The sequence below is a fragment of the Arachis hypogaea genome, chromosome 11 (genome assembly GCF_003086295.3).
Source record: "Arachis hypogaea cultivar Tifrunner chromosome 11, arahy.Tifrunner.gnm2.J5K5, whole genome shotgun sequence".
Classification (NCBI taxonomy): domain Eukaryota; kingdom Viridiplantae; phylum Streptophyta; class Magnoliopsida; order Fabales; family Fabaceae; genus Arachis; species Arachis hypogaea.
In genome coordinates, this window is record NC_092046.1 from 70,064 (window position 1) to 89,191 (window position 19,128).

At 32.7% G+C, this 19,128-nt stretch overlaps 2 protein-coding genes across 4 annotated transcripts; both read left to right on the forward strand.

The window, feature by feature from the left end:
- The first annotated feature begins 5,946 nt into the window (after positions 1–5,946).
- LOC112719618 (CSC1-like protein At4g35870) lies at positions 5,947–9,053 on the forward strand. The gene has a single exon (XM_025770255.3). It carries the CDS (start codon positions 6,219–6,221, stop codon positions 8,661–8,663), a length of 2,445 nt encoding a protein of 814 aa, XP_025626040.1. The 5' UTR covers positions 5,947–6,218; the 3' UTR covers positions 8,664–9,053.
- Positions 9,054–14,012: 4,959 nt separating this feature from the next.
- Positions 14,013–17,421, forward strand: LOC112719619 (aspartyl protease family protein 1). Of its 3 annotated transcripts, none has more exons than XM_025770256.3 (10): positions 14,013–14,485; positions 14,867–15,014; positions 15,174–15,409; positions 15,539–15,763; positions 15,870–16,005; positions 16,096–16,169; positions 16,262–16,361; positions 16,467–16,524; positions 16,779–16,850; positions 16,948–17,421. In XM_025770256.3, the coding sequence occupies exons 1-10, from the start codon at positions 14,184–14,186 to the stop codon at positions 17,205–17,207; spliced, it is 1,611 nt and encodes a 536-aa protein (XP_025626041.1). In that variant the 5' UTR covers positions 14,013–14,183; the 3' UTR covers positions 17,208–17,421. The 3 variants fall into 3 exon arrangements, with proteins under 3 accessions (XP_025626041.1, XP_029145875.2, XP_025626042.2); XM_029290042.2 differs by having other exon boundaries at positions 14,014–14,485; positions 14,857–15,014; XM_025770257.3 differs by having other exon boundaries at positions 14,016–14,485; positions 14,884–15,014.
- Positions 17,422–19,128: the final 1,707 nt, after the last annotated feature.

Sequence of the window (19,128 nt, forward strand, 5' to 3'; positions counted from 1 at the left end):
ACCAAAGTTTCCAAATGTAACTACACCAACCATATTTTTGATATTATACAAAATGTATCACAAAATATGTTTAAACTAATTATTAGTTTTCCAAGCACAAGATTAGCAACAAAAAAAAAAAAACACAAACAACTAAAAAACAGATAACTAAGTGCAATGTCTTATGATATGACCATCCTAAATAACCAAGTCTGCTTAGGTGGCTTGAAATTTGGTGTTGGAATGAACTTGGATAGTCTTAAAGAAGTTCTTCCACTTGCTGCAGCCACTGTTTATTTGGATATTGTCTCAGGATTTTTTGGTGTAATGGTAGACTAGCCTAAAGGAACTTGAGTTGGTGCAGGCTTAGTGGGTCCATAGACATTTGATGGTTGTGGATTTAGAAGAGCTAATGGTCTAAAAGTCATCTGCTTGGGCCTGAATTTTGTAGCTGGCTAAATTAGTGGTGCAGGATCATTTTGAGATTGTTATGCAACAACATTTACAAGATCTTGTTAGTTCATAATAAAATAAGGTGCACAATAATGCAGCAGGCCAAAAGGAATGGAGAGGAGAATTTACCACTGGAGAAACAGACTGAGTGTTTTAAATTTTTTCCTGTCCATCTTGTGGGGTATGTGGCCTATTTGGTATCTTTTTCTTATTCTTCTTTGATTTAGCCTATTTCATCTGTAAAGAAGAATATGAAAAAAAATAGCGGGGAATTATTGAATTCTAATTACATGTGACAACATGAACAGTCAAGGAAATAGTCCAAAAAACACACCTAAGGACATTTCACTTTTCCAATCCTAATTTCTTCTGAAGAAAGCTTCTGAGGCTTTGGGTTGGTGTGAGTCTAACCAAAGGATCCACCTTACAACATTAAAAAAAGAGTTGGTCACCGTCTTATTTATTTATCCTCACTACTCCCACTCTCACTCTCATACTCAGGCAGAGGAGGCTTGTAGGCTTCATCTTTGGCACTCTCATAGGAATCAGATGATGAGACGATGATTTTGAAGACTCTGTCACTACCAACACATGCTCATCTTCGAAAACCTCTTCCTCAACGACAGGATCATCTTCAATTATAATAGGAGTATCCACTCTATGCTCGAAGTAAAGGTAGAACTCATTCAGATTGTGGCTCATAGTAAAATCACACATATTGTTGATCTTCTTGTCACCACGAAGCGCATACAAACCATCCTCAAACTCAATAGCAGTTAGGTCGTGCCAGTACATTTGTTTATAGGCCAAATACCCCAATCCCTTGAATAGTTCCTCCAGGTCCTTCTTATTAACGAAGTCAACATTCATTGGAGAAAATTTCTCTAGCTTCCCGCTTAAGTAACGCAGTTTTTCATTTGCAGCTGTTACAAGCTTTCCGCCATGGTTAAATATAGGGATCACAAATAAAGACATCTGCAGCTTTTTTGCCAGAATCATTAAGGTTTTACCGTAATGCACAACAACAACATCGATGAATATCATGACTAAAAATACTATAAGAATTTGATTACTTGGAATATTGACTACATTTCTCAAAACATAGCATTACCGAACCCTAATAAAAAACAATGTTCATTCGTTAACAACTTTATCAATTAACTCATACTCATCATAACGAACGGCAGGCAGTTCATTCCTCAGAGACATATGCATGGAAAACAAGTTCATTGTCATCTAACCTTTCACTAACATAATGAGAAAACTATAACAGGGAACTTACCTTTCACTGTCGTGTCACGCAGTCGCCGTTTGAACCCTCCATAGTCCACACCACCGTCGCAGACTTGTTACCATTTTTTCAACACCATCTTTGTCCAAAAGTTTTGGAGAGAAACAATTGTGGAAGATGAAGTATTAGGACTTTTCTATAAATGCATTATATATAAAGGGGAGTACCAAGCAACAACGACGGTTCACTTGCAGGGAGGGGGTAATTTGTTCCTGAAATGATTTCAATTGACACGTGGCACTTGGAATAGACAACTCTTTATCCACCTGACACATCATACTAGCAACCCGTTGGCAACCGGTTACAGGGGTCGAACGGTCAGGTTATATAAATGGGTAGGGACCTGCTTGAGGTTTAATGATAATTAAGGGGCGATATGTCCCACGAAAAAATGGTCAAAGGCCAGAAAGGGTATTTACCCTAAAAATAAAAAAGAGAAAGTCTAGGGAACCAACTCCTAAACCAGCCAATTTTAAATAACTCTATTTAATATTTATTAATTTTAAATTATATTTCAAAATCAGAATCTGATTAATTGACATTAATTACGTTTTTGAATAATAAATATTTGGTAAATTAACCGCTCCCTAAACACAGTGCCGTCAACCTTTCCTCTCATAGCGTTGGCCTTCTCCCTCGTGCAGATCACCGCTGCAATGTGCCACCATTCCCGCCGCATAGACCGTCGCATTGCTGCCTCCATGGTGCACCATCGTTCTCACCGCTGGTGCAAGGACAAAAAAACATCCAATCGTAATAAAAGAAACATCCATTCTCAAGTAAAAGGAACATCTAATTTCGTGTGAAGTCGTCTATTAAATTTTTGAACCCAAAACAAAGATAAAACATCCAGTAAATCGAAGAAACAATATCTACTAATCTTTGGAGGATGAAGAGGAGAAGAAGGCAAGACAAAATGGAGAAGAAAGAAGAGACACAGCATCACGACAGAGACGGTTGAGACGCAACGTGACGGAAGAGACGCAGCGCAACAATGCAGTGGCGATGGAATAAAAGGTTGTGCAGCGCGGCAAAAAAGGCGTACGACTCGACATGACTTCTCGATCGTGGTGGACAGCGTCTTTGCAACAAGCAACACGGCGCGATGGAATAGTAAGCCACTAATATGAAAATACTCACTCTCTCAACTGTATGATAAATGTAATTTGGTTTACAATATATTATGAAATTTTATTATAATTACATTACAAATCTATTTTTGTTATAATTATGAATTTGGTTTAATTATATTATCATGAAATTTAATTCAACATGTAAAATTTATTTGATTATAAAATGTAAATTTAGTTTGTATTTTGCGGATATTATAAGGCCACTTTACATCTTTATACAAAATAATTAATTATCTGATGTTTATGTAGTATTGATGCTCAGAATTTTATTAACAAATATGGTATTAAGAATTTTAAAATAATAATTTTTTAGATATTTCAAAAGAAATTCACCCCATTGTTATTGAAAATTTAACAAGAATTACTCGCTTGAATTCTTAACGAACAAAACCCAATACGTAATTAAGAAAAAAAAATAATTGGAAACGATAATATGTTTTTTAATATTTTCAATACGTAAATACATAACAAAGTTTCAAAGTTTTCTATTATTCTTAATTCCTTAATAAGTTCTATAGAATAATAAAATTAATTAAATCCTCAAGGAAAGATACCAATACTCTATTTCTTAAAGAGTGGTGATATATCTTCTTAAAATTTATAATATTAAGTTTTCTTTGCAGCTTCTGATTAGAAACCCCATGTATAAGCTTAATTGTTAAGGTAGCTTGTGATAATTAAATACTCTCATTGGCATATAATTAATTAATAGTTATGACGTGTATGAAACTATGAATGAATATATTTTTATTAATAAGGTAATTTGTTTAAGAACACGTTTCCCAAATCAGGATTATATATGACAAAATCAAATTATATAATATATAGGTGTATGTGTAAAAGATGTGATGGTGTGAATTATATAAAAAAAATGATATTAAAAAAGAGACCTGCTACACATACAAGTCTTTTTGACATACAAGTTTATACAAGTTAATCCTAATTCAATAAAATCCACTTTTATAATGCAAGGAAGAAGAGGAAGAGTTTTGAATTATATAGAACTTATCAATACACATACATAAAAAATTCTTAAACAATACAATATAAATGACTTGTATGGACTTAATTGTATGTGTAAATGACTTGTATGTAGAGAATAATCCTATTAAAAAATAGTAACAATAAAATGATAAAACCAATACTTATGTGAAGCAATGTCAATACAGTCCTCAGTCCATATCCATATATTAAATTTTATAGACAATATAATAAATTCAAAATTAAAATTATGATCAAATGAATTCAATTATAATCAAACTCTATAACCATATATAATAAAAAAGTATATATTGTATAAAATTCAATAAATCAATAAACGAAGGTTCTATTGTGCCCTTCAAACACCATGTCTAGCTAGTATTATAATAAAGAAATGAAAATCAAACGAATGGTTTCAAATTTAAATAAAAGATATAGAAAACAATCTATTAAACTATAAACTTAATTAATAAAAAAAACATTTTAATATCCAAAAAAATTATTATCAATCTCATTATATATTCACTCTTTATTATCAAATATTATTTTAATATTAATATTTTTAACAATTAATATATATTCTCTTTATTTTTAATTAAAAATAATCTAAATATAGAATTATTTAATCACAACCGAGTTTTTATATGAGTATAAAAAATATTAATACACATATACACATACATTCTTTTTTTTTTTTTACGATATTTTTTAGGTCAATGATTAATCCATCGCAGATCGGACATCCATTTAAGAGTTTGTCGCTAGTCAATAAATTATTACATGCACAAGATAGAATTCAAACATCTAACACTTACTTAAACAGATTAATAAATTAACTACTAAACAAAATCCAACTAGATTCACTTGTACACATTCTTTGCATCTAACCCTAATTTCTATAGTGTGTCAACCTTGTTCCATTGGCATATATATGGAGGACAAGTTTAGTAGCCCTTTTCAAAGGATCCATTGCATCCTTCCATGTCTTGGATTTTGTCAATAGAAAGTTTCCATTTTCATGTCTTAGCTACAATTCCTTGACCATATATAATTATTATATATGTCCATCCTATTTAATCTAAAAAACCCACAATGATCTTCACATTCTATGTTCTTGCCTTATCTTCCCCAAAATAGTAATCATAATCTCTTTGTTGCTGCTCTCAATTATGCAGCTTTGCTTGCAACCAATTTTGAAAGATGTCAATGTCATATAATCTTCTTTGTTCTATTATTAGAATTATTTGTATCATTAAGTGGTATTTAACGGTTTACTTATAATTATTGTTTGGCTAATCAACTACTTTTGTTGATTTCTTAACCTAACTTGAAAGAACTAATAATAAGTTAAGTCTTAACTTTTCCCCTTAAATTTTCTATTATTTTTATTCAATCATGTTAGTATATAATAAAAATAATCATTAAATTAAGTATTTATATAAAATATATATTAAAATAAATTAAATAATATATGTATTTATGTATTTAGTTTGTAGTTTGTACTCATTAGTTTTTTACTTTCTATCTAAAACGTTATATGCATTTAGAGTTCACACTTAAATAAATAAATCTCTTGTTAAAAGAATCTATCACCTCCTAAGAAATCTAATCTTTTAAATGAAATTGATCTTATCTTATTACATTAACTAAAATTCATTTTGTCAATGAGTAATAGCTCAAATGACATAGTCTCTCTATACTCAATTAAGAGGTTGCGGATTCGAGTCTCCTATCTTTGGTAAAAAAAAAAACTAAAATCCATTTTAGAATTTGAATCAAGTTTTTTTTTTTTTTTTAAATCGTAATGTTTCTTTATACTATTATACCAACACTTTTTTTTATAGCCTCTAATTAAATTGAATCTAGTTGATCTATAACACTATTAAAATGCAATTAGAATCCTAAATTAATATTTCAATGAATTAAAAAAAAATATAATTATTTTGAGAAAAAAAGTATGTTAAATATATGTTTAAAAAATTTAAACATATAAATTTAATTAAATAACCATATTAAACAATTCACACAATTAGTTAATCAAAATTTATTGTTTTGTATTTGTTTTTTTTGTCGTTTTGTGAGAAAGTTGGCAGTTTTTGGAGGCAACGAATAAAACAGAAAAAACAAACAAAAAACCAAAAATTACATCTCTGTCCAATCTCTTCTTCCTCTTGGATCAAAATTCTCCTCAAATTCTTCGCAACCCTAACCCTAACCCCCGATTCAACCCCGCAAATTCCAGCTCCCTCCGATCCATGAAGAAAATCCAACCCCAGTTGGACTCAATCCACCGCAATTCTCACCAAAAAGTCGCAAAATTTTATTTCCATAAACCCTAATTCTTACTTTTTTTTTCTTCAATCCAAATCGCAATTTCGGTCATGGATATACCACTCCCCCCGCCGCCGTCTTCCTCCGGCGGCGACGAAGGCGGCGGCGGAGACCCGTATGCCAACTGGTACGGCAACATCGACTATCTCCTTAACATCTCCGCCATCGGTGCCGCCTCCTGCGTCCTCATATTCCTTCTCGTGAAGCTTCGCAGCGACCACCGCCGCATGCCGGGACCCGCCGCACTAGCCGCCAAGCTCCTCGCCGTCTGGCACGCCACCGGCCGTGAGATCGCCCGCCACTGCGGTGCCGACGCCGCTCAATTTCTCCTAATCGAGGGCGGAAGCGCCGCCGTTCTTCTCTCCATCGCCGCCCCCGCACTCCTCTTGCTCCTCCCTCTCAACCTCTATGCTGGCGACTCCATCCTTGACGACCAGTTCTCCAAAACTACCATCAATCACATCACCAAAGGCTCGCCTCTTCTCTGGATCCACTTCGTCTTTACCGTAATCGTCGTTGTTTTGGTCCATTTCGGAATCTCCGCTATCCAAGAACGGTTGAGGATCACTAGGTTTAGGGACAATTTTGGTAATTTGAGTGATCCTTCCTCGAATTCCACTGCTATATTCACCATCATGGTGCAGGGATTGCCAAAGATTATAGGTGCAGATAGGGCTGTGCTGCATGAATATTTTCAGTATAGGTATCCAGGGAAGGTTTATAAGGTCATTGTTCCAATGGATTTATGTGCATTGGATGATTTGGCTAATGAATTGTTGCGTGTTAGGGATGAAATTTCGTGGCTGGTTGCAAGGATGGATTCGCGGCTGTTGCCGGATGATGATTATGATGGTGGTGAAGGTGGTTTAGGTGGTGGAGTGGAGCAGGGTGGTTGGAAGGGAACTAGGCATTGTTTGATTTGTTGTTGGAAATGGTGGAAGGGTTTTTGTGCTGATGTGATGGCAAAATTTGGTTACACGGATGATGAGCGGTTGAGGAAGTTACAGGAGGTTAGGGCTGAGCTGGAGAATGAGCTGGCTGATTATAAAGAGGGCCATGCGCCGGGCGCTGGAGTTGCGTTTGTGATGTTTAGGGATGTGTATACTGCTAATAAGGCTGTTCAGGATTTCCAGAATGAGAAGAGGAGGAGGATAGGGAAGTTCTTTTCGCTGTTGGAGCTGAGGTTGAGGAGGAATCAGTGGAAGGTTGAACGCGCCCCCTTGGCGACTGATATTTACTGGAAGAACATGGGGACGCCAAGGCTCTCGCTTAAGTTGCGTCGGGTGTTTGTGAATACATGCTTGATGCTTACGTTGTTGTTCTTTAGTTCACCACTCGCTGTGATCAGTGCTCTTAAGAGTGCTGGGAGGATCATCAATGCTGAAGCCATGGATAATGCACAAAATTGGGTGGCTTGGGTGCAAAGCTCTAGCTGGCTTGCAAGCCTTGTTTTCCAATTTCTGCCGAATGTTATCATATTTGTTAGTATGTACATTGTGATACCTTCGGTGCTTTCCTATCTATCGAAATTTGAACGCCATTTGACAGTGTCTGGGGAGCAAAAGGCAGCGCTATTGAAGATGGTTTGCTTCTTCCTTGTGAACCTCATTATCTTGAGGGGTTTGGTAGAATCATCATTAGAGAGCGCAATCCTGAAGATGGGGCGGTGTTATTTAGATGGAGAAGATTGCAAGAGGATTGAGCATTACTTGAGTGCATCATTCCTGTCGAAGTCATGCCTCTCCTCGCTTGCATTCTTGATCACTAGCACTTTCTTAGGTATATCTTATGATCTCTTGGCTCCGATTCCTTGGATCAAAAGAAACCTTCAGAAGTTTAGGAAGAATGACATGCTTCAGTTAGTTCCCGAACAAAGTGAAGAATACCAGCTAGAAAACCAGGACACCAATGGTCTTCAGAGACCATTGATGCAAAATGAAAGTGCTTATGACAATTCCAGTATGGATAACCCAGAGGGACAGGATCTTTCTGTGTATCCAATCACCGGAAGCTCACCTGCACCGAAACAAACCTTTGATTTTGCACAGTATTATGCCTTCAATTTGACAATATTTGCACTGACTTTAGTGTATTGTTCATTTGCTCCACTTGTGGTCCCTGTTGGTGTCGTCTATTTCGGGTACAGATATGTAGTTGACAAGTACAACTTTCTGTTTGTGTATCGTGTTCGTGGCTTCCCTGCAGGAAACGACGGGAGGCTAATCGATACTGTGATATTCATCATGCGTATCTGCGTCGATCTGTTCTTGATGGCTATGCTGCTGTTTTTCTCGGTCCAAGGTGACTCCACAAAGCTGCAAGCTATATTCACTCTTGCATTGTTGGTCATGTATAAATTGTTGCCTTCTAGTAGTGATAGCCTTCAATCAACTCTTTTGGAAGGTGTTCAAACAATTGAAAATGTTGTTGATGGACCAATTGATTACGAGATCTATTCACAACCCAGGTTTGATTGGGATAACTCTCAAGGGTGATTGATTCTTTGACATGAATGCTATTACTTAGAAGGTGTAATCTGTCTTCCCAAACAGAGGTTGTACCTCAAACTTAGTGATTAGGGGAATTCGGATAGAGATAGGGATAGGTATTGTGATGATGGAGGGTTCAAGCTTATGCAGGGAAGAAAATGGAAGAGGGTTCTTTTATTGAATGTTGTGCATATTTTGTTCTACACGAGATTTTATGGCATTTTATTCTTGTCTTCCATTCCTTACCTAATTTAAGCTCGGTGATCATGTTAATATTGAATTGAATATATGTACCATATGATAGATGTTCCTATGAAGTTCCTAGCATCATGAATTTGAGGGAATTTGTTCTTCTATTGTAACAATTGTAATATATATCTAACACAGTTTTGCGAATAGATTCACTCAATTTATCTTTTCAATTAAGAAAATTAAGCTTGATTTGATTACTTGATACCATGCAATATATCAATTATCTTGTTTGGATATCACTTAAAAGTTGTATAGTGAGAATTTTGTAGCTAAATTCTAAATTCTCTTTGAAATTTCAGTATAAATGATGGGTTTTGTTTTGCTTGAAAAAGATGCAAAGAAAAATGAATAAACGATTTCATTGTCAAAATGGCATTTCCTTCATTATTAACCTACCGAACCCATACTAAAAATTATAACTGCCATTTGTTTACATTAATTTCCTCTTTCCAAGTGAAACATGTTCCTATAAGATTTTTTTTTTTATCTTAATGTTCTTAACTTCTCATCACAAATCACTAGCATTTACCATGTGTGGATATAACATGAAGTTACAAATTAGTAGCATCCAACACATGCGGATATAACATGCAATTTATTAATTACATTAATTCACATTTAAACAAGTAGGAAAAACGTTAGACTATGGCCAAAAATAGAGAAAAAAAACACATTAGTAATTTAAAAAAAAAAAAAAAAAGACAAGATAATGAAATGTTGAAGCATTCCAATGTTGGAATTCACTTGGACCAAATGAATAATAATAGGGAGATTGAATAATACAACATAGTCAAAACACAAATCCTATAGTAACTCTAAACCAAACAACTTCCAATATCCCTTCTCACTTAAACATGTTCTGGATCAATTTCCATACACTCATCACTTATGACTCATTTGTCACATGATGAAATTAAACTAACTCTCTCTCTCAAAAATAAAATGTGTGGCTATTCTTTCAATGTAACTGCTAGTAGTATGCACTAGGACAAAAATACCAATTGTTCAATGAGGATATAAATAGGTTGAATTAGCTTGTCACAAGTCATTTGCTCCTCCTTCACTTGTCACTTTGAATTTATTTTTTTTTTCAAAAAATAAAATAAGTTTTTTTTTTTAATTTATCTTCTAAAAAAATTTGCTTTTGTTTTCTCTCATCACTTGGGAGAAAAAGGGTATTTTTAGATTTTAATAAGATATGATTAAAAACATGCATCATAAGGTAGTGAAAAGCAACCTTGCTGATTTAGGTTCAGAGAGGAAAAAGGTTGGATCAGGTGGTTATGAATATGATCAACCCCTTTGCCCAAAACCAAGAAGGCTTTCACCTTCCATACCTGAATTTATCAAGCCAATTAGATGCAACAAACACAGGTGCCACTTTTTTTTTTTTTTTTTAATTAATCAATTATTATATGGTTATTCCTAGGGGTGAAAAAGGGTTATAGCACAAATTTTTCAGAGAATTAGAAATTTTATTGAACGAAAGTGTTATTTTACATCCTTTTACTATTACTATAATTTCTGTAGTAAATTTTGATGTATATAATTATTGAAAATATATATGTATTTTTTTTTTCTTTTCTCCTTTTGTGAATGTGATTCTATTTTTTTTTCTTTTTCTTTTACCAGTCAGCCAAATAATTTCAACAATGGAAGTGGGGTTCTCAATATGATCACAGAAAAGGTTTTGCTTTTTTTTTTTTTTTTTTTTAAATAGTGTAAGAAGAAGGTTGATGCGATCGTCAACTCTGATCTGGTTCAACAACTCCGATAAAAAAAATGAGAAATCCATGCTAAATCGGATTAGAGTTGACGTTCGCATCAAAGGTATTATCCTAGATAATTGGAATGAATAATTTAGTAATTAAGTTGTTGATGATGGTTTATGTAGGGATCAGATGGAAAGGAACTGGCATGTAATGTGTGCTTACCATCATGTTATTATGGATCTCCACCAAGAAGAACAGAGAATCCATTGATTCATGATGTAGAATTTCTTCACCAAGTGGAACTAGTTGCACCATTAGCAAGAGCTAAATTATCTGACAAATTTGGATTTACTTCAGCTTCTCCAATGTGAATGTGGAAAAAGAAAAGGATGAGAAATTAAGTTAGTAAATTTTGCTTAAGATGAGAGTTAATTAAAATGTAAGGTTGAGGGAACATTTTGATTACTGTTTTGAGGGATTGTTTAGAGAGTAATTAGTTAATATAATTACTTACTAATTAATTAGTATAAGGCATGTTTTCTTTTTTTTTTAGTTTACCCAAACAGTATCCCTTAACCCGACTGGTTAAGAACTAATCCATCGCAGATCTGAGCTCCATTTAAGGGTCTGCCGCTGCTAATGAGTTGCTGCATGCACAAGATGGGGTTCGAATTCCCGACACTTGCTTAAGCGGACGAGTGAGCTGACCACTCGACCAACCCAAGTTGGTTATAAGGCATGTTTTTTTTTTTTAATACTTATATTATGTAAATATGCATTTGTGAGAGCTTAATTGATAGCTAGGGTCAAAAGGATCATTTTGTATATAACAAGTTTTTGTTTGTAATGCCAACATGGCAATATGGTTATTTTACTAAATGAAACTGTTTAATATTTACTAGTAATTATTCTTTTCCTTCTTCTTATTTCTGGTGTTTCTTCACCATTTTTCTTTTATAAATTAACAAATATAATTTTTGGAGCTGTTATAATTAAAGAGTAATTTTATCTCCGCAAATTAAGGTTATTAAATAAAGTCTTTAATTAAATATAGCAAAAATTGAGAGTAAATGTTAAATTTCAATCGTGAAAAACGAATTTATAATGAATTATTCAAATCTCAAAGGATAAGAATTCTAGACTTAATTTATTGTCAAATATACACATTTATGTTCAAATTACTGATATTTTTTCTAATTATGTTATTTGTTCATAAAAAATTAATCATTCATATAAAAATATATATTAAATTATAAAATATATATTAAAAATAAATTAAAAATACATATATTTATATATAAATATTTAGTAGTTGATTTCATAGCTAATTTTTAATGTATAATATTTTTGTGTTTTTAATTTTCATCATTTGATCAAAATCAAGGTTAATTCGTTGTATGCCAATGAGTAATAACTCAAATAGCATAATTTCTCCATACTCAATTAAGAGATTGCGGGTTCGAGTTTCATATCTTTGGTAAAAAAAAAAAAAGGTTAATTCATTGTATGTAAAAAAATATTCTGGTTTGTTAATTAAGCAGGGAATTAAAAAAATCCGTAATAAAAATAATTGCAAGGCCTATTTTGATACTTCTTTTTTGATTGAGTGTTGTACCATCTCTAAAAAGTTATATTGTTTAAAATAGAAATTATTATCATATGTTTAACTGATATTGTTAAAAATATAACGAATAAAGATGGTAATATCATAGTTGTAACTTTGTTGATGCTAAAATGTAATTGTCTTTTAAATTAATGAGTTATAGTTCAAATGACATAGTCTTCTCATACTCACGTAAGAGGTCGCAAGTTCGAATTTTCTTATTTTCAGTAAAAAAAAAAAATATATATATATATATATCTTTTAAGAGTTGAAGAATGTTCCTTAAACAAAATAAAATATCAAAGAGAATGTCTAATATGGGACAATATATTTTGTTAATGTTTAGATTTTTATTGGTTGAAGTGATTCAGTACTTTTTTTTATTCAGTACTTAGTACTTGTTTCTTTGTCTCTTTAAAACTGAGATTTTGATTATATATAATATAAGTAGATAGATTAGTAGAAGAGTCATGTTATATTGCCAATTTTCACTTATTATTTAAATAGCCACAAATGTTTTTAAGAAATTACATGATATACAATAAATATATTAAAATTAAAATTAAATTCTAGTAAACTTAATTATCTATTAGAAATAAATAAATAAATAGTAACATAGAATTTTCACTTTTTTAATTTATATATAATTATAATTGAGATGTATTAGGAAAAAACGTTCTAACTTTGTTATTTTCTAAGTTATGGCATACCTGAAAATATTTATATACCCCAACTTTTTTAAAATTCAAATTCCAAAACATAAAATAAATAAAAAAAAGTAATTTGCTTCGGATGAATGTGCTTTTTAAAAACTAAAAAAGGATCTAATTCACTATGCCCAATTTTAATTATAAAAACACTCCCACAATTTCTGTTTGTTCCTTCATATTTTCAAAAATCATTAATAATACCTAGTTTTTAGGATTTTAACTCTCAAAAAATCATATTAAAATTTTTTAACCTTCAAAATATCCGGTTTGTTAATAAAAAAATAAATAGAATAAAGTATTATTTTGGTTTTTAATATTTAGAATAAGTCTTAATTTGGTCATAATATTTTAAACATCTTATTTTAGTCTCAAAAAATTTTAAACATCGTATTTCAGTTTTAAAAAAGTTCAAACAGATATAATATTATTCTACTATTAAATTTAACACTAACAATTAGCATATTGAAGAGTCAATAACGTATGGTTTTAGAACGTAAATAAAATCGATCTACCAACGATCATCAATTTAAAAGATTTTTCTTCAATTTTGCATCATTGATGCTTGATTGATAGATTTTTGGAATTTTTTTTACAAGAGGACGAGAAGAAAAAATGTTATAATAAGATTTTGATCTTCTAATACAAAAAAGATGATATGATTTAATAATAATATTATTAATTTTTACGTCATTTATTTCGTTAACTATGTTAAATTTAACATTAAAATAATATTAAATCTGTTTAAAACTTTTTCGAATAAAAATAACACATTTAAAATAGTAAAAATCAAATTAGAAATTGACCAAAGAACTAAAATAATACTTTACTCAAATAAATAACATGTAAATTTTAGTAAAAAAACCAAAAACTAAAATAAATAAATAACTAAATAAGAGAAGCCCGCCTTAGCAGCAACCGTCATCAACTGTCAAAAAGGAAAGACGGGCCCCACTCACATGGCCTCTCTTACACTCTGTCGTTCACTGTCAATTTATTATTATTATTATTATTATTATTATTATTATTATTATTATTAAGTTAATAACAATTTAAGAGTGTTACTGTTGAGCTGAGTTGAGCTGAGAGTGTGACACTCATTTTCAACCCATCACTCTCACTAAGATCCCAACACAAGAACTCAAATTTCACATTCAAATAATAATAATGGATCTTCCAAGATAGGGTTTCGTTTTGCTTCTCTTCTCTTCTTCAATTCACATACATAGAAAAGAAAAGAAAAGAAAAGAAAATGCTCACTTTCTTCTGCAGATTCGCATTCTTCATCCTTCTCTTTCTATGCCGCTGCTTCCATGGACATGGCGCCGCCGTCTTCACGTTTCCGATGCACCACCGTTTCTCTGGCCCTGTCCGCAAGTGGTCGTCCGCCGCCGCCGGCATCCCGCCACCGCCGGAGAAGGGAACTTTCGAGTACTACGCTGAGCTTGCTGACCACGACCGCTTCCTCCGCGGCCGCAACCTTGGATCCGATCTCGACGCCGGACTTGCTTTCTCCGACGGCAACTCCACCTTCCGCATCAGCTCCCTCGGATTGTACTTACCTTCATTTCTCAATCTTCGCTTTTCATTTTTGTTTTGGATTTTTTTTTTTAATAAAGAAATGTTTTGGAGATTGTTATCAAGATTATTAAAGAGAGAAATTTGAGAAAGAAAACATTTTGTTCATAATTATTTTGGGGGGGAAAAATGTAAAGAGAGAAACTTGAATGCTCTTAATTAGTGATTTTGCAATGTGCATTTACATTTAAGCTTTCTTGCTTTATTATGTTTGAGGAAACCAACAAACTTACTTTTAGTAGATAAGTGTTTGTGAATTGGATTGGATTAGATTAGATGAAACTTTTTGGTATTTGTTTTTCTCGTTTGGGTGTTTCTTTAACTCTTTCTTTTTCCTTTTTCTGGAGATTTACTCAGTTTGCATTACACGACAGTTCAGCTGGGGACTCCAGGAGTGAAGTTCATGGTGGCCCTTGACACTGGAAGTGACTTATTCTGGGTACCCTGTGATTGCACCAGATGTGCAGCTACCGATGGCTCGGTCTTTGCTTCTTCCTTGGCTCCAGTATGTTCACTTTGCTCTCTTTCTCATTATCTGTGGCTGAAGTAAAAAAGAATCTCTACAATTAGCTATTAGTTATAACTTTATAATTAAAAAGTGTTTCTGCATTGGTTATTGCTATTGCCTGTTTATGATTTTGAATGACGATCGTTGTTTTGGCAGGATTTTGACCTTAGTGTGTATAGTCCTAATGGATCGACAACGAGCAAAATGGTGACTTGTAACAATAGTCTGTGCACGCATCGCAACCAATGCCCTGGAACATTCAGTAACTGCCCCTACATGGTCTCTTATGTCTCTGCTGAAACTTCTACGTCGGGAATACTAGTAGAGGATGTTCTGCATTTAACGAAAGAAGATAATAATGATGACCTTGTTGAGGCAAATATTATATTTGGGTCAGTTACTTTGTTAAATTACCTTTACAGTATGATTCTCACTTAGTGTCTCATGTTTTATTTTTTTCCTTCCTTCACTTTTTTCTCGACAATTCATCTAAAAGTTACCAATAAACGTGCGTGTTGCAGCTGTGGACAAGTACAGAGTGGATCATTCTTAGATGTTGCTGCTCCCAATGGTTTGTTTGGGCTGGGTATGGAGAAAATATCAGTTCCTAGCATATTATCGAGGGAAGGCTTTATAGCAGATTCATTCTCCATGTGTTTTGGACGTGATGGCGTTGGAAGGATAAGTTTTGGGGACAAGGGAAGTCTTGATCAAGAAGAGACTCCATTTAATTTTAATCCATCACAGTAAGTGGTAATTCCCTGTTGCTTCCCCTCTGATTATCTGAATTTAAAGTATTATTATCAATGCTTGAAAAGAATATAACTTCTTATGGTTGGGAACATCACACAGCCCTACCTATAACATCACAGTCACTCAAGTCCATGTAGGCACAACTCTAATTGACGTGGAATTCACTGCTCTTTTTGATTCTGGGACATCTTTCACATACTTGGTTGATCCAATCTATACAAAGCTTTCTGATAATGTAAGTACTTAACCAGAAAGGGAAGCAATTCTGCCTGAAGTTAGCTAGATATTCTTTGAAGACAAACTTATCACGGTATCTATATTGTAGTTTCATTCCCAAGTAAAAGAAAGGCGGCGTCCACCTGATTCAAGAATCCCTTTTGAATATTGTTATGATATGAGGTCATAGAACTGCTATTTTTCATGGTTCATATAATTTTTTTTTTCTTTTTCTTTCAAATTCAAAGCTAAATATTATTTCTTATGTTCGACAGTCCTGATGCAAATAGGAGCTTGATACCTAGTGTGAGTTTAACTATGGGAGGTGGAGGCCATTTTCCTGTTTATGATCCAATAATTATTATCACTACTCAGGTGAGTAAAGAAGGAAATTATTCACCTCTTCAATCCCTGTATGCTTGTTTGTTATTTTTGGATCTACATATTGCTAAATGTGTTCCTTCCCTTATTATGTTGCAGAACGAACTTGTATATTGTCTAGCAGTTGTCAAGAGTGCCGAATTGAACATAATTGGACGTAAGTCTTTTAATTTCTTAAAGTGAGTACTCATCATTTCATGTGATATGAACCTTAAGTGAATTAAGGGGAAACACATTAAAAGAATGAGGTTTTACTTCATATTAATTTGGTAAGATACAATAGGGTATTTTTGTTTCCGGGTTTCTTGATAGCAATGCTGCATTGCCTCTTTTTTCCCCCAAATCATGCTTGATGCTTCTTATATGCTCATTCTAATGTTCTGTTCTACCAAATCATTTTGATGATTGCAGAAAACTTCATGACCGGCTACCATGTTGTATTTGATCGGGAAAAGCTCATCCTAGGATGGAAGAAATTTGATTGTAAGTGTTTACTTTCTTCTCATAGTTATTGTTCCTCCATTTGATTGTACATATGCTTCACTTGAGGATCAAATTCATAAGTTGATTCCTTAAACAGGTTATGACATTGACGATCATGACGAAATTCCAACAAGACCACACTCAGATACTGTGCCTCCTGCAGTGGCTGCCGGTTTCGGTCATTACCCCGCTCCAGACTCTGCTGCCAAAAGGACAGAAAGCAGTTCCACCACTGTATCACCACCATCCCATCATAGTCATAGTTCACTTCTGGCTTTTTTCTGTTTTCTCTTGTGTTGTTTTGCTTACATATTCAGGGATCACTCGTTTCTATGGGGGAGTGGTAGTTCACGGTGAACCTTTTTTGCTCACATTATTGCACTACATGAGTACATGTTGATATATTAGAAAGCACCATCTCCATTTGCTGCTCTATAGTATAGTGTTGTAGAATATGTACCATTTTTTCCCCACTCATGATCTTCCACCATGTAAATGCTATTTGTATGTTTCACTTCCCATGCATCTTGTTATGTATCTATTCAAGCCTTCAAGGACAGGGTTCTCTATCTTTTCCATGTTACAGTTCTGAGGAAGCTAATTTTTTGGCACAACAATGGATATGCCAATGAGTAATATATCGACACAAATTATGACAATAGTTATGTTAGAGAATTCAAATAATGCCAATGTATATGCAAGAACTAAGTAAGAAAGGACGTTATAAGAACAGTCAACATCGTTTACGATGTGTGATGAAAAACATGATGCAAATAATTCGGACCCAAAGACAATGTGGAAAGCTTAATCTCCATAACTTGGTTCCATCATATTCGTGGGCCAAACCATATGCTACACCTATGCTTCGTACGCCATCCTTCTTTGAAATATCTGACATTAGATTCAATGCTAAGAAAATGAAGGATTAAGCTATACACTTCCCACGTTGATTTGGACAAGTGATTCCGTACCATAATCAAGTCCACCTTACAAATATGCAACACCATCATCAAGTGTTTAGTTGACGAATACTTTTATTTAAAAGGAAGTATAAGGAGCCAATGAAATATCTGTATAATGTGTACAATGGGGGTTTAGGGATATTCGATTCAGTAGGATATCAAATGTTTATTATCCTTGGTATCCGGATGGTTATTCTGGATAGTATCGGTGTATTGTGTTTGAGAAATTAGTAGTATTTTATTCTGGATGTTTATTTTTTAACTCATATTAGCCAAATAAATAGTCCATTATACACATTGTACAAATACTCTATTGGCTCCCTAGCGAAATTTTTTATTTAAATATAGTTACCATGGTATTTTTTTTAAATGTAAAGTGATTAATATTTTATTATATTTTTTATTTAAATTAATACTAATTAATTTTTATTTTTTATATATTTCTCTATCAATTTAAATTTTTTAAATAAATAATATTATAAATTATGGTATAATATTAAAATTTTTATGATAAAAAATATTTACGGTTCAATTTTTATTCACCTTTAAAATAAAGAAATTATGCCATTTGGGTTATAACCCATTGGCCGTGATTATTCACTCTTGATAACGATATAAATAACTATTTACATAATCAAATAGAAAGTAATGTTGATATTTCTTGTGGTATTTGCATGAACATAGCCTTGTAGATTGGTTATAAACTTCCAATATGAACTCGATGTTAGTTATATGTCCACTTCTTCCATGAAATTGGCCAGACGAATTTTGTGTTCACTTTATTTATTATTAGTTGGAATTAGGTTATTACATGAATATATAGGTGCTTGGAAAGTTCAAGTTCCACACGTATGTATGAGAGAAAAGAACGTGGATTATTATTGTGTAGTGAACAAATTACAAAAGAGAAAGGACAATATATGACACGTAAGATTGAAAGTAATTATTAAAATGGTCAAAGTTGACTTATAGTGGTAGCCTATTAATTATGCCAATATCTATCTACTTTGAAAAGAAAGTTGCTAACAATATTCAAATAAAAACCTAATTATTTGAGTCTATTGTTAATTGAGTCTATTGACCGTTTATAAATAGGATTGTTGATATTAATTTATTATGATTTTATTGTGAAAATATTAATGTTATTTAAGTGAGTTTAATTTATTAACTAAATGATGAATGATGATAATCATTGTCTTTTTTTTTTTGAATTATTTAAGTGTTTTTATTTTCATTATTAATCTTATTGACTAGTAGAATTATAGAACTCTTTTTTCTCTCATCCTATTTATTATCAGTCCATTATTTTTTAAAAT

Excerpts from the sequence above, each read along its gene's own strand:
- LOC112719619 (XM_025770256.3), top strand. The coding sequence starts at position 14,184 with ATGCTCACTTTCTTCTGCAGATTCGCATTCTTCATCCTTCTCTTTCTA. Across the intron at positions 15,764-15,869 it reads TTTAATTTTAATCCATCACA|CCCTACCTATAACATCACAG; the intron begins GTAAGTGGTAAT and ends AACATCACACAG. Across the intron at positions 16,362-16,466 it reads TAATTATTATCACTACTCAG|AACGAACTTGTATATTGTCT; the intron begins GTGAGTAAAGAA and ends ATTATGTTGCAG.
- LOC112719618 (XM_025770255.3), top strand. The coding sequence starts at position 6,219 with ATGGATATACCACTCCCCCCGCCGCCGTCTTCCTCCGGCGGCGACGAA.